Genomic DNA, 15,535 nt, shown 5'->3' with positions numbered 1-15,535 from the left:
TGCTGGAGATACAAGAGATGTGGTTCAACCCCTGGGTCGGGAAGATCCCGAGTAGGAAGTGGCAACCCACACCTCGGTACTTTTGCTCAGAAAATTTCATGGACAGAGGAGCCTGGTGGGCTATACAGTCCACGGGGTCGCGGAGTTGGACACGACTGAGCACACACATACACAAGGTAGTTTTGAGAAGAGGACGCAGGATGGCCATGGGCTTGCTGAGTTCCCGTGTGCCAGCCTCGTGGGTGAGACGCCTAGACTCCTTACATACCAGGCAACAGTTCACCTTCAGGATTCCTCCCTGGGTTCTCACCAGGTTGGGTTGATAAAGCTCCCACTTCCCTCGGCCGACTGCTGCTGCTGCTAAGTCACTTCAGTCGTGTCCGACTCTGTGCGACCCCATGGACTGCAGCCTACCAGGCTCCTCTGTCCATGGGATTCTCCAGGCAAGAGCACTGCCATGGGTTGCCATTGCCTTCTCTGCCTCAGCTGACTAGATGCTTTTTAAAATCCTTTCTACTATGATGGCGAAATAAAGTATGTCATTTTTTTCTTTTCAGTATCTTAGGATTTGAGATTTTCTGACTGAAGAAATAACTTACCGTAAATTCAAAAAACTGGAGGGAACCAGAGGAAATCATTAGCCCTGATTTTACAGATGATGCCAGTAGGCTGCCTTGCGACAAAGTTTAACTAGTGGTGGAGTAGGGACTCAAACTCTGCCTCCTGACTGCAAGTTAATGCTGCTTTTTCTGCACTTGCTAAATGACTGATAAGCTCCACATTTCAGATTTTTTTGGTTTTGCTTGTTCCTCTCCTCTCCAGAGAACAGAGCTAACTATATGGTCAGAGTTAAAACGCCTTCCTTACTCTTAGCCAAACTGCCACAAGAGGGCGGCCGCTCCTCTCTCAGGATAATTTTCATGCAGAAGTCATTTAGGATTTTGGAGGAGTTAAAAGGTAATAATGGCTGTTATGAAAATAAGGATGGGGGGGGTGCGTTGTGGGGACTTGGGGTGGGGTTCCTCAGGGGTTGTTGAGGAAGGAGCAGCTGAAGTTGGGGAGTCCTACAGAAGGGAAGCAGGGAACCCCGAGGTATCTGGGGTTGGAAGAGGACACTGAGCCTCAGACCTGAGTCAACTTCCGTGGTCCATGGCCCATGGATGGTGTGGTCTCTACCCCTGGTTCCAGTCTTGCGCTCACCATGTGCCTGCCAGCCTGTCCCAGATGTGACCATGGGCACAACAGCGGACCTACCAGGCTCCTTTCTTACCTTCCAGGCAAGGTTTTTTGCTGGGTGAATATGTTGTGTTTGAATAACAGGCAGAAAAATGACTTTGGGTACTGGCAATACTATTTTACTGAAAATCTGGAGTTGCACAAATAGTTCTTCAGAACATAAAACTAAGTGGATTTATACATAACCACTATAGTCAGCATTTATAAGAGGCAGTACAAAAATGTGTTCTGCTTCTACATGATAAAAATTGTACATAATACCATGATTTAAACAATATTAATTATATTAACTCGTTCAGTGGATACATCTTACTCAGAATGTCTGATGTTTCCCATAAGAAAGGGAAAAAATGCAGTTCTCCGAGCAGGTGGGTTTCTTTGCATTTCCAAGTTCATTTTAGTAATGGTGGGAAGATTTAAGGATAATCCTTTCATTGAAGAAGCAGAAGTCAAAAAAAGTTACAGGACTGTTCTGAACTCATCAAAAATGAAATTAGGCACATGTGCTTCAGCAACCTAAAAAAATGAAAACGAAAGAGTTAACGGTGTCATAGTGTATGAAGATCAAATTCAGCAGTAGTCCCTGGTAATCTGTCCTAGACAAAAATAACATGGAGTGGTGTAGTTTTAAAATGAAAATGAAATGCAGAGTAACATGAATGTATTAACACATGATACCTATTATATGCTATTATATTGGTATCGTATAAAAAATTTCAAAATTTTCCATATGAAAATTAAAGAGAGGAAGACATCCTTTGGAGCAAGGTGAATCACTGGGAAATAATGAACCACTAATTGAAACCACCACCTTCTTTTTCTGGCATTTCTACCACTGATGTTTAATTTCTTGGCACTGCTGACATCTGAAGGGGTGCAGTACAGTCCCTTCCCCAGCCCTCCACTGCCCTACCCCTAGACGAGAAGACCCCCTGGCTCTTAAAGGCACTTGAATCTGCAAAAATGCACATGCCTCTCGGAAGTACTAAGATTGCTCTCAGGTCATCTCATAATCAACTAATGACCAACTCAGAAGAACAGGACATCTAGTGCTGGAAATCGGTCTTTAAAAGCAATGTTTAATTTTTTTCTGACTACAAAGTTCAGTTCAGTCGCTCAGTCCTGTCTGACTCTTTGTGACCCCGTGGACTGCAGCATGCCAGGCCTCCCTGTCTATCACCAACTCCCGGAGTTTGCTCAAACTCATGTCCACTGAGTCGGTGATGCCATCCAACCATCTCATCCTGTCATCTCCTTCTCCTCCCGCCTTCAATCTTTCCCAGCATCAGGGGCTTTTCAAACAAGTCAGTTCTTTGCATCATGTGGCCAAAGTATTAGAGTTTCAGCTTCAGCATCAGTCCTTCCAATAAATATTCAGGAGTATTTCCTTTAGGATGGACCAGTTGGATCTCCTTGCAGTCCAAGGAACTCTCAAGAGTCTCCTCCAACACCACAGTTCAAAAGCATCAATTCTTCAGTGCTGACCTTTCTTTATAGCCCAACTCTCACATCCATACATGACCACTGGAAAAACCATAGCTTTGACTAGACAGACCTTTGTATCACTTGCTAATTTGAGGAAAATTAGAAAATGGAGAGGAGTATAAAAAGGAATAATATCTGATCTTAATTCCCTCAAGAAAACTAAAAGTGATTATTATTTTGTATCAAATTCTTACAATTTATACACACACATACACTTAAAACTTACACTTCAAACACCTACACTTAAAACTAGGGTCACATAACCTTGTGTCCTTTGCTGTGCTAAATTTCATGTTCTGAACATCCTTACACAGGTATCTTGGTGAACTTTTGTCATTTTTGGAAACCATGGTTGTACAACACTTCAACCATGGAGGGAACTTAGCCAAATGGGCTGCAGGAACTGGGTTACTGTGGAGATGAAGAAACAAACCACACAATCATTCGCTACCCTGGCCTCTTACAGAATTCTCTCCTGGAGTGCCCAGCTTAACTCCTGAACAGGGTGACCTGCAGAGTGGAGGAGGGCATGGCAGAGGGTGAGAAGATGAGGAGGGAAGCTGTGTTCAATCATGGCTTCTCGCAAAGCACTGAACATTCAAGCCAAGCCCTGGGGCATAGCAGGGCGAGGGGCTCAGAGGTGTTCACAGGGAATGAGCTTTTGGACTTCATTCCTCATGAGTCCAGGGCCTTTCTTCAAACCATCTTCCTACAAAAAGGGCATTAATGTTTTTTGGCTGCACTGTGTGGCATGTGGAATCTTAGTCTCCCAACCAAGGATGGAACCCATGGCTCCTCCTGTGATAGAATGTGGAGTCTTAACCACTGGTTCTCCAGGGAGGTCCCAAAGGGGCATCAACAGTGTTCTTTATCTATTGCTTACCCTCCGGGGTAGCTTTGTGTATCGAACATAATCCTCCAGAAACAGAAGGGCGCCCACAACATCGGCAGGCATTTCTGGTATCTTCTGGCTGCAACACAGAATAGTCTGGATCAATGAGCTGCTTTCATACGTATGTAGAAGACGGAAAAAGACGACAGATGACTCTAAGCAGCCAAAGAAGAGCCACATCTACAGAATCGCCTCTTGATTATTACACTGAGCCATATCTTGCTGGCCCATCTTCAGCACACAGCCTGGAGGAGGGAATCCAAACTTCTCTGAATGGTCTACATGGGTCTTTATGACATGCCCCTGCTGACCCTTTAGGGTAACAGAGAAGGAGACTCGGGACCCAGCATCCCATGCAAATACATAACTTGTTCTGTCCCAGAAAAGCCGCATTTGGGGTGGAGAAAAGGAAAAACTAAAGGATTACAAGCTTTGTATCAAGTAGGAGCTTCCGTGTTTCATGTGTTTGATTTCATACCAGGACCTCGGGCTGTGCTGACAGTGGGGTGGCTCCCTGACTCCCGCTGAAGGGTGGAGCTGTCCCTGGGTAAGCGGCCCAGGGGGAGGACACGGGCTCACTGAGGTCTGGGCATAGCACCCACGATGGCAGAGGCGCAGGCCTCTACTTTCTTCCCTGTGGGGCTCGCTCACGGTGCTCATGACTCATTTACAGTGGGTGCTCCCAGGAGACTCCCAGCGACTCCTCAGCGGTGTGACAGAGGGTGGGCACGCCTTTAATTGCCCCAACAGGAGATGTGCCCGAGCCTGCTGTACAGAGCAGGGTAAGTGGCCAATTCCTGGCTGTACTAAGGGGATACTAAGAGGAGTCTGGAGTGTGCAGTTTCCAGCCCATTCTGGAACACTGATTCCACTTTTTCCTGGTTGGCCTTCTGTACCTTACGCATTGCTCCACTGTGGAGCGGATAAACTGGCCGATCAGCGCCAGGAACTGTTCCGTGTACCGGGAATGAAACTGCTTCAGCAGGGTGAGGAGCCCCAGCACCAGCGGCGGCCAGTCCACGGGGTCGGCGGGCTTTCGGCAGACCATTCCTGCGAGGACCGATAGACCACAGATTATACCACCGAGGGACGTGCTGGCCTTTCGCAGCATTCATTCAGGATGAATGTTCATGAATGTCAAGGTGCTGGGGCCCACGTGATCTCTGGCAGATGACTATCTGGAGGGAATGACAATCCAGGACTACATTTCGAATTGGATCCAGGACTGATGGAGGCTTCTAGTGGGCTGAAGGATCCATCACCCTAAAACGGGTACTAATTTTTATAATTACCAACATTGTTTCTTTAGGATTTTGTAATTAATGGATGCAATGGTAGAAAGTATTATAGAAAGTAGCGTTTAAACATATACATTACCATATGTGAAACAGATAGCTAATAGGAAGCTGCTGTATAATACAGGGAGCTCAACATGGTCCTTTGTGATAACCTAGTGGGGTGGGGAGGAGGTTCAATCAAGAGGGAGGGTCAAATGTATACTTAGGGCTGATTCATGTTGTTGTATGGCGGAAGTCAACACAATATTGTAAAGCAATTATCCTCCAATTAAAAAGAAAAAAAAAAGAGACGGATAAAATGTTACACAAGAAAAGAATGTGCCGAAGTCAGGACAGGAAAAGAAGGAACTATGTCAAGTGAGTGAGTGAGTGCCAAAGCTGGCCTTGTCACTAAGGATTTCTGCCCAAATATGGAGACCTTGACCTGCCTAAATGGCTGCTTGGGGAACAGGAGACAGAGCAGCGTTGGAAAAAAAAACAAACCCACAAAGTTGGAAACTTTTATTGCCAGATTTCCAGACTTACTATAAAGTTACAGTAATCAAGACAGTACTGGCATAAGGATAGGTAAACAGATCAATGGAACAGACAAGAAAATACAGAAATAGTCATACCCTTAAAGGAGCAATTGGATTTCCATGGATATTCACACTATTTAATGGAGAAAGAGAAATCGTCTCAATAACTGAAGCTAAAAATAGATATCTTTATGGAGAAAAAAAATGAACCTTGAGCCCTATTTCACATAAAAAGTAATTTGAAATAGGCCACAGACCTCAATGTAAAAGCTACAAGTACAAAGTTTCTAGGGAAAAAAAAAAAAGGACAGTCTGTGCCCTTGGGATAGGCAAAGGTTTATTAGAGGATAGAAGGACTAATGATAAAGGAAAAAAATGGATAAATTGGATATCATCAGCAATAAACTTCTGCTCATTATGGTCACAAGTAAGGAAAATGAATAGGTAAAACATTTTGCTAGAAAAAAAAATTTATAGCATGTATATCAAAAAAAGGACTTGTATCCATAAAATAAATCACTCCTACAACTCAGTGATAAAAAAGCTATCAACTCAATTTAAAAACAGGCAAAAGACTTGAACAGACACTTAGCAAAGAAAGATAAACAAACAAACAAAAAATATAAAGAACAGCCAAAAAGCATTTGAAAAAGTGCTCAACATCATAATCCATCAGGGAAAGGCAAGTTAAAGCTATAATGAGATACCCTGCTGCTGCTGCTGCTAAGTTGCTTCAGTCGTGTTCGACTCTGTGCGACCCCATAGATAGCAGCCCACCAGGCTCCCCCGTCCCTGGGATTCTCCAGGCAAGAATACTGGAGTGGGATGCCATTTCCTTCTCCAAATGAGATACCCTACATACCCATTATAATGTTTAAATGACTGAGATGGCCAAATGATGGTAAGTTGTAAAAATGGTACAACCACTTTGGGAAAATGATTGGCAGTTGATTAGAAAGTTAATCAATCCCCACATTTGGGTTCTTGTGAAGACTGAGAAAACTTATTTAAGATGCCAAAACAAGCTATCTTGATTTACATAACCTGTTGCTGCTGCTGCTAAGTCACTTAAGTTATGTCCGACTCTGTGTGACCCGAGAGACAGCAGCCTACCAGGCTCCCCTGTCCCTGGGATTCTCCAGGCAAGAACACTGGAGTGGGTTGCCATTTCCTTTTCCAACGCATGAAAGTGAAAAGTGAAAATGAAGTCGCTCAGTCATGTCTGAGCCTCAGCGACACCATGGACTGCAGCCTACCAGGCTCCTCTGCCCATGGGATTTTCCAGGCAAGAGTACTGGAGTGGGGTGCCATTGCCTTCTCTGTTACACAATCTAGGCCTTGGCAATTCCAAATTACTCAATGCCCATTGTAAGACACTAGCTGTACTCAGAACATGGAGAGAGAATCCTTCCCAGGTAGATAGCAAAGGGGATGTTTACAACAAAGACGTCTCTGCATGGAGCACCACAGAGATTCCTTTTTAAGAGACTGACCAAAGCAGCTGTACGCTTCTTAGATCAGTCTTGAGAACAATGCTCACAGGGTTTATATAAAAGCTTTCAGGGTACACTACATGCTGATGCTCCTTCCTCAGTCTGCTTTTTCTTTAATTTAATCCCCAACTTAACACACTGACCTGATTTATGAAAAGGACTGTAGTCAGGTATAGGAACTTTCTAAGAAACTTCACAGTTTCATTTCAAGATCTGGGAATTCTGTGGCATAGTGACATGCTTCTCATAAGCAGCTGTACAGTCAAGGAGCATGACCTTAAACACATGCAATGAAATGGTAACTAAGGATGAGACCAGTGAGCAAACAGTCTTAATGAAAACAAGGTATCTTCATGTGCTGAGAACGCCTTATTATAAAGAAGCATACCTGCTTATTTAGTCATGAGAGAGAGGTCATGGATCTCAATCTTGAGACGAACTTTTAAGTCCACCTTGGGATAGTTCTTTACACTGATTCTGACCAACATCCAGAAAGGGATTTAGCATCAGGTAAGCACTTGCTCTGTGAGAGGTACCGTCACAGGTATTTTTAAGTTCTAACTGGCCTACAAGTTTAAGTATCTTGGCCAACGTCACATAGATGGTAAGTTGTGAAGTCAGAATCCAGACACACCTTTGTTCCCTCCACCCTACAGCCAAGGCTTACTGGGTGCCGCCATGCCCTGCACTGGAGAAGGAAATGGCACCCCATTCTAGCATTCTTGCTGGCAGGATTTCATGGACAGAGGAGACTGGTGGGTCACCGTTCATGGGGCCACAAAGAGTTACACACGACTAAGGGACTGAGCTTCCCTGGTGGTTCAGCTGGTAAGAATCCGCCTGCAATGCAGGAGACATGGGTTCGATCCCTGGGTTGGGAAGATCCCCTGGAGAAGGGAATGGCAACGCCCTCCAGTCTTCTTCTTTGGAAATCCACAGACAGAGACTATTGTCCATGGGGTTGCAAAGACTCGGACACGACTGAGTGACTAACACTAAGTGACTGAGAACCATGCCCTGCATTCTGCGGCTGTGACAAATATTGTTATTGGGGCTGTGACAAATATTGTTATTGGGGCTGTGTCTGGAATAAAGGAATTTTTTTGAATGAGGAAATTAAAAACCTTAAAGAAAATCCACATCTTTATCCTAAAAAAACTTTTGAAATAGGAAGGGAAATACTTCAAAGAAGAAATACATTTTGGAATGGCTGGTTAGAAAAAGTATATGGTTACATTTATAGAAAATACTTGTAAAGTAAATTAAACTCTATAGCAGACTTTAAAAAACTCTACTAAGTTTGGAGACAGAGGAAATACCTGGGAATCTTATAAAAAGGTTTAAGATAAAGTCAATGACACAAAAAACATTGGGTTATAATGCTTGATAAGACAAATATACTGATAGCCTTTGGTAACTATTGTTTGTATCACATATTCTCAAAACTAAAGTAACAGATATCCCAGGGTAAAGTACCAGAGGATTAGTCTCCTCTCTGTAACTATATTGTTACTCTTCATACCAAAGCTCCACAGTAAGCACATGACAGCTACTGAAAGAATAGGACATTAACCAAAAGAAGTTTCTTGCCCACCAAAATCAGCTCCTTTAAAGAAAAGAGAGAAGCAAAGGTCCCACACATTTTACAAGTTGGATAATCAACCACGGTAAATTATACTTGGTTGATATTAAATCCACTGTCTTCATGATATTTCAGAGGCCCAAGGACTTGGGTTTTTATGAACATGCAATTAGTAAGAAACACCTCATATGTGACATAGCATTCTCTACCAAGGGATGTTCGGTTAGATGTTAATCTACCACCATTGTTCCTTACTATAAAGAATAAATGTCATACAGCACCTAGATTTTTGTTGTACTGAAGCTTTGGCAGCTGGGCGATCAAAAACAGAAAGTTGACCACCGGGAAGTAGGGTAAGCGCTTTGTCGTGATGTATATCTGGAAAGAGAAAACAGTTTCAAAAGGAAAGCTGCCGTTTAATTTCAGTTTGCTCTTCTGACTACTGAAAACTAGGGTGGTTCCATTAATTCGCTGCCTTCAGAGTTTTATTTAATACCACCGACCCCCTCTCCCTCCAAAAAGAGACACCTACTTGACAATCAGCCCTCTTGGGAAAGGAACAATGTTGCTTAGAGATTAGAGGTTACTCCCCCCACCCCCAATCCTCTTTTTCTCCTTCCAATCCTCTTAATGTCAGTAACAAAACGAGGGGGTTGGGGGGGCGGGGGAAGATAAGCAAGAAAGTCAAGGCCAAGCTGGAAGGAGGGCAAAGAGAGGGAAAGAGAGGGAAAGAGAAAAGAGGCAGAAAGAAAGAAGGAAGACCCCATAGCACTGCATAGCAGTGCGTAAGTAGAAAGCAAGCGCAGGTCCCATTGCCATTTCCTTTTCCCTGGGCAATGCCACAGAGCAGTCTCCTGCCCAGTTCATGAGGCAGAAAGCACAGTCAGGCCACACCCAGCCATCTCCCCTCTCCTAGTCATTCTGATTCCCTGGGAGGCAGGTGGCATCCTGGCCAGCAGCACCAACTCTGGTCAGACAGCCTGGTTCCATCGCTGGCTACTGTGGGGCCCTGGGAAGTTATCAACCTCTGAGCCTCAGGTTCCTCCCCCAACAAGGGCACATTTCATGAGGCTGCTGTGAGATTAAGTGAGAGCACCTAGTCAGGGTTAACACAGTGCTTGGCACATAATTCTTAGTAAAATGTTAGGTGCTATTTATATTCATAATCTTACCTCAAACCCAGGGGATCATACAGATTTCAGAATTTCATATTACAATAAAGATTTTAGGTAGGCAATACAGTGCAGACTATAAGCAAAGTTATCTGTATTTCTGCAAAAACATGACAATTCACAGGAGTATAAACAGCTTCAAGTCAGTCTGGGACAGGTTCTGGCACTACATGCGATCTGGCACTAACTTGTGAAAAACGCTTCCAGTTCTCAGAGGTTTATGGAGATCAGAACAGCAGAATAGAGCCTGTCTCCCCAGATTCTGACTGTGATTACTGTCAGCCAAGGAGGGAAGGGTCTTTGGGCAAGAAGGATCGATGCCACCATTTAGGAGCAGTTCAAATACCAAACCCCAGAGAAACCTAAAACTCATCTCTTACTGATACAGCACTTGCCACTCAGTTCTGACAAACACTGTTATCACTGGACTCCCACAGCCCTGAGTCAGGCAGCGGGGGCATGATCATCTTCATATTACATGCAGAGAATGGGAACCCAGAAAGGGCGGAGGATCACAAGAGCAGAGGTTCTGGGTTTGGAACCAGGGTCTTCCAGTGTCAGATGGAGCGTGGGGATCTGCTACCTGGGCCAGATGGCCTTTGGTCCCACCCTGTCTCCCACCACAGCATTATATTACATGTTAGTAATCATGAACCTTGTTCAGCGGGTTGTGGATGCCAGCTGCCTCGAGGTAGGCAGTGATTTCATATAAGAGTGTGTTATCTTCTTTGGGGTAAGGAAGCGAAGGGTCCTGATAGTGGGCTTCGATATCTGCTAGGAGTGCCCTGAATGAAGAACAACAACAACAATAGTAATAAATGTTAGAGATAAACTGAATACAGACAACAGTTAACACAAGCTATGCTATAATCTTCCAGGGATTCAGTGTCCTCATCTATGTAACAAGGGCTTGCTCCCTTCAAATTCTCAATTTCCATACCTGTGATTAGTGATAAGTGGGAAATCTGAACTTGAATTATGTTTTCTTTTAAAGTTCACCCAAATCAAATGCTTTCACCACTTAAATTTTTATGAGTTGACTGAACTAGTTTCAATACCTACTTTGTCAAAAGCACACTGACTTTGTGACCAAGAAGTGTGGATTATTTATCTTTAAGCAGGAGGCTCAAAATGAGAGCAAGCTGCTGGTCAGGTGGAGAGTGTGACTGGATGCTAGGATATGTGTCCACAGCCACGCCGGTCATCAAGGTGCTTCTAATTCCCCTCAGGAGAATCAGTGATTCAGTTCTGTGGAAAGTCAAGTGCGGATTTTGGTGACAATTGCCTTCTCAGTCTAGCAAGAATCTAGCAAACTGTCTGATGTGTATTAAGTGATCAATACATGTTGGCTGAAATGATTCCATCAAAAAAAAGAGACAATACTGAAGCGAGAGGCTTCTGAAGGTAGATTTGATTACCTATGGGAATTTATAGGCAAGCCTATAAATTCAGAGAGCGTTCTCACTCAAAAAGAACTTAAAAGAGTAGATGCCTGCATGCATGCTCAGTTGCTTCATGCAACTGTCTGACTCCTTGCGACCCCAGGGACTGTAGCCCACCAGGCTTCTCTGTCCATGGGATTCTCCAGGTAAGAATACTGGAGTAGGTTGCCATGCCCTCCTCCAGAGGATCTTCCTGACCCAGGAATTGGGCCCATGTCTCCTGCTTTGCAGGTGGATTCTTTACCACTCAGCCACCCAGATACTGAATGTATAAAACAGATAACTAATGAAAACCTACTATAGAGCACAGGGAACTCTACTCAATGTTCTGTGGCGACCTAAATGGGAAAGAAATCCAAAAAAAGAGGGGATTCAGGTATGTTGTGCAGCTGATTCACTGTGCTGCACAGGAGAAGCTAACGCAACTGTAAAGCAACTATCCTCCAAAATACAAAAAAGAGTATGCACTGAAGACTGGGATGCTGACTGATGGTGAACAACCTAGGCCCAGAGGTGGCTGTTTCAAATGCCAGCACTTACTTATTGAGGTTCTCCAGAGCAGCTGCCAGGTGTTTGGAGTCAAACCGACAAGAATAATTTAATTCATTGGCGATCTGTTGTCTCAGGATCTGCATCTGCCCAACCTGTAAACAAGCAAGAGAAAGAACAGGGAAAAGCTGATGAACAAAAAGATGACAAGTTTTCATTGAAAGGTTCACAACATTCTACAGAAAAATTCAAGGATTTCCTGGACTGGTTTCATGCCTAAGACCAGCATCACTGCTGATGGAGCACAAGGGACCCTTTAAGAAATGCCTGCAGAGATCCTGTATGCCAACCTCAACCGAACCCTGAAGTCTAATACTGAACCTAAGTCTAAAAGTGAACCATTAATGTTCTTGTTGTCTGTGGATTAAAGGTATGTGTTCTGAAGCTCTATTTTTTATCTTTTAGAATAAGTTCTCATGTTCAGTCACCACTAATAAGAAGCCCTACTTTCTTTATCTGTCGTAAATTGAACTTTCTCAAGCTCTGGGGTGCCATTTCACTCTAACATTTGGTCAGTATCATTCTGCCTACATCCCTCAGGATCACAGATCATGAAATAATCAAGGTGATAAAATAACCTACATACAATCTTCCAAGAAGGCCCTTCTAACAAGGATAACCCTGAAACCAGGGGTTCTTCATGTTTTGTTGGCACTTTGGACATCTTTAGAAAGTTGGAGAAGTTTATGCATGTTGTCTCAGAATAGTTCTTTTGAATGTATGAAATAAAACACACAGGATAACAATGGAAGCCAATTGTAACAAAATGTAATTCTCAAGCAATTAAAAGAACAGATTTATTATAACTTCCTTCCCTTGTTATCCTGGCTTAGGGCAAGTCAGACCTATATAACAAGAGGCCATCTAGCAGAGCCAAAGGCTTCTATTCAATTTTAAGTTTCCAGATTAGAACAAAAACTCAATGAAATGATGAGAAATATACTGTGAATTGGGCTGAGACACCAACAACTCCTGTTTCAATGAGCAACTTACATAATTGGGAACAAGAGAACAGGACTGCTCCAAATTCTGTCAGGAGTCTAGACTTCTCCTTTGGTATCTGACACTTTTTACCATCAGTCAGTTTTCCACCAGGAAATCTACTCTTTCCTATTGTACTGTGAATAGGCTTTCCAGGGAGACAGCCAGCTTCCTTGAACTCTGTCTTACAGCAACTGACAATGTTCTGCACCCACATAAGGGTGTTCAACAAAGGGTTACTGAATGCCTCAGGTCATCAAGTGATGAGAGGAGGATATGCAGAAGACACAAGGTGTCTCTGGAAGTCAACGCCACAGTGTAAAGGCAGACGCATGGATTCTAAAGCAACCTGGATTTCCATCCGGCAAATCACAGGCACACCTTCGAAATACTGAGTTTGGCTCCAGATCATCATAAATAAAGCAAATATTGCAATAAAGAGAGCCACATGAATTTTCTGGTTTTCCAGTGCATATAAAAGTTATGTTCACATTATACTGTAGTCTATTAAGTGTATAAAAGCATTATGTCTAAAAAATAATTTTAAAATACTTTATTGCCAAAAAAGCTAGCCATCCTTCAGAGTCGTAAGAAAGGTCACTGATCACAGATCATTGTCACAAATATAACAATAATGAAAAAAACTTGCAGTATTGCGAGAATTCCTGAAATGTGACACAAAGTGAGCAAAAGTTGTTGGAGAAATGGTGGTGACAGTCTTGCTCAACACAGGGTTGTCACAAGCTTTCAATCTGTGCAAAATGCAATGTCTGCAAAGTGCAGGGAAGTGAAGCACAGTAAGATGACACGCATCTACAATCTCCCCATCTCACTTTCTCACTCATTTCCAAAGACACGTTCCAGTCAGTGTAAGGATAACATGTCCAGAGGAACCTGGCTTTCTAGCTTTTGTGCAGCTACCTAACTACTCTACCGGCTGAGATTAGGGCGGCAAACTGACAGCAGTTCATTAATGAACCTGTCACATAAGGACGGAGGATGACTGAGGGAGGAAAACTCCTATTTCCTTGAGTGAAAGCACCTCTTGCTAAAAGGCATTTCAGAATGAAAGTTTTCTTCAGTGAAAGAAGCATGATAAACGGGCTAATGAAAAGCACTGTCCAGAACAGCCAACGAACAGACCCATTCAGAAATAACGATAAACCCGAAATGATGTATTTTTGGTTTGATGGCCAAAGAAAGAAGAGTGGCTTTCTTGGGACAACCAAGTTACCAGAAATAACAAAAAAAAAACCCATAGCATTCTTCTCTCACAACGTACCTTCATGATAGCCTCAAGATAAGCGGTCCAAATCTTCTGGGTTTTAGCAATGGCGGAAAAGTAAATTTTATTCGAGTTTGCTGAAAGGTTAAAATATGAATTTCTATTTAGTAACTTTGGAAAGGCTACAGTGTTCTCTCGACCTCAGGCCTGTTTTAGAACACTTACCTACGATGCTTTTTAGGGGGCTGACGGCATTCATGAGGGTTTTTAAAGTCTCCTGCACAGTTCTGTCTCGCAAGATAATTTTCTGAAACATGCTGAGGAAATTCTAAAACGAGAAGGCATGATCAAAGAACCAAATATAATGAATAAAATGGAAGAAACGCTCCGAAACGCTCCAGTTAACTCAAAGGCTACACAGAACACAGACAAGCCTCATTCACACAAAGCTACAAATAAGACGATGGGGAAGACACAACTTCCGGTTCCCATCAGAAACATCCCCTGCTGGGAGGAGTTGCTGGTTTCCAAGATGAAATTCACAAAAACTGTCTACTGGTAAAAATACTATGCTGGCCAAAGAGATTCTAGTTTATTCTCAGTTCTTCTCTATTTAACAGGAATTATATAAATATGCCCAGGATAGGAAAGCACAAAAGAAAAGCTAAACCATCTACTCCCTTCTTCCCCAGGATAGTGGCACACACACGGACACCCGAAGGCTCACCTGTAACTCTTTGACAATCATAAAGCACAGAAGCCTGTCTAACCCGTTCAGACCGAAAGTCCCCAAGGTGTTTTGGATTTCTGAGAAAAGGCGGCTGCTGGTCACTTCTTGATGGGTTTTCATGTCATACCAAGTGTTGAGCTGGTCAATGTGACACGTCATTCTAAAACATAAACAAAACAAACTCAAAACCCAAAAGCAGCTCAGAATTCACCCTGAATGGATGAGGGATGCAATAGGATTAGGGGCATCGGATAGGAAGAACAATGGTTTCATGATCCGTTTTAATAACCCCTGCATCTGGGCAGCCAAGACATCTCACGGTGAATGTCCAATGGGCCAGGAAGGTGAAATTCGGTTAAGTCACCTCTTCCTGCCCTTGCTACGTCACCAGTTTGAATGATGTGTTTCCACTGGGTTGGGTAGTTGGGTCATGTCTCAAGGACAAGGCTAGATTCAGTCACCAGGCTGGAAGACTTCGGAGCCCCATTGCCTCTCTGGAGGGTCTTCCTATAAATATCCAGAGACTGTGGATGAAACAGTGTCTTGTGCCACTTCCACTTGGGTAAGAAAGGAACTTTGAATCCTCATGCCCTCATGTCTGAGGCCATGATGACAGAGCCATTTCCTCTTTCCTTCTCATCCTGGTCATCGACCAACGATTCCCTTTGAGACTCAGGAGTGTGACGATGGTGATGATAAAAACTTACAACATTTACTGAGGACTGCCTATGTGTCAGGCCCTGGGCCAGACCCTTCTGAATGCTCTCTCTTTATCCTCAGAATAGCGCTGTGATGTACAAGCTGTTTGACTTTCACTTTATACATGAAATAACTGAGTCTTGGACAGGCCTGATTCTACCACCACACCCACAACCACCAAGATTCTCAAATGTTCGCATGGGGACCTTAAATCAATGGTGCCAGTGTGTGCT

General features: G+C 43.4%; 1 protein-coding gene across 2 annotated transcripts in view; it reads right to left on the bottom strand.

Annotated features, from left to right (window-relative positions):
- Nucleotides 1–1,333: 1,333 nt before the first annotated feature.
- Nucleotides 1,334–15,535, bottom strand: part of WASHC5 (WASH complex subunit 5) — a 56,069-nt gene continuing 41,867 nt past the window's right edge. Inside the window, exons 21-29 of one of the 2 annotated variants that reach the window (XM_015097738.4) lie at nt 14,601–14,763; nt 14,099–14,201; nt 13,931–14,010; nt 11,659–11,762; nt 10,332–10,461; nt 8,786–8,882; nt 4,510–4,663; nt 3,605–3,692; nt 1,334–1,752 (exon numbers count right to left, since the gene is read on the bottom strand). In XM_015097738.4, the coding sequence (XP_014953224.1) occupies nt 1,696–1,752; nt 3,605–3,692; nt 4,510–4,663; nt 8,786–8,882; nt 10,332–10,461; nt 11,659–11,762; nt 13,931–14,010; nt 14,099–14,201; nt 14,601–14,763 (976 nt within the window). In that variant the 3' untranslated portion in view covers nt 1,334–1,695. Of the gene's footprint in view, nt 1,753–3,604; nt 3,693–4,509; nt 4,664–8,785; nt 8,883–10,331; nt 10,462–10,738; nt 10,925–11,658; nt 11,763–13,930; nt 14,011–14,098; nt 14,202–14,600; nt 14,764–15,535 lie in introns of those variants that run through there. The other variant, XM_027972908.3, reaches the window with a different exon arrangement.

This window comes from Ovis aries, chromosome 9 (genome assembly GCF_016772045.2).
Source record: "Ovis aries strain OAR_USU_Benz2616 breed Rambouillet chromosome 9, ARS-UI_Ramb_v3.0, whole genome shotgun sequence".
NCBI classification, from domain to species: Eukaryota; Metazoa; Chordata; class Mammalia; order Artiodactyla; family Bovidae; genus Ovis; species Ovis aries.
The sequence above is the reverse complement of the archived record's forward strand: the minus strand, read 5'-3'. Positions and strand labels throughout refer to the sequence as shown.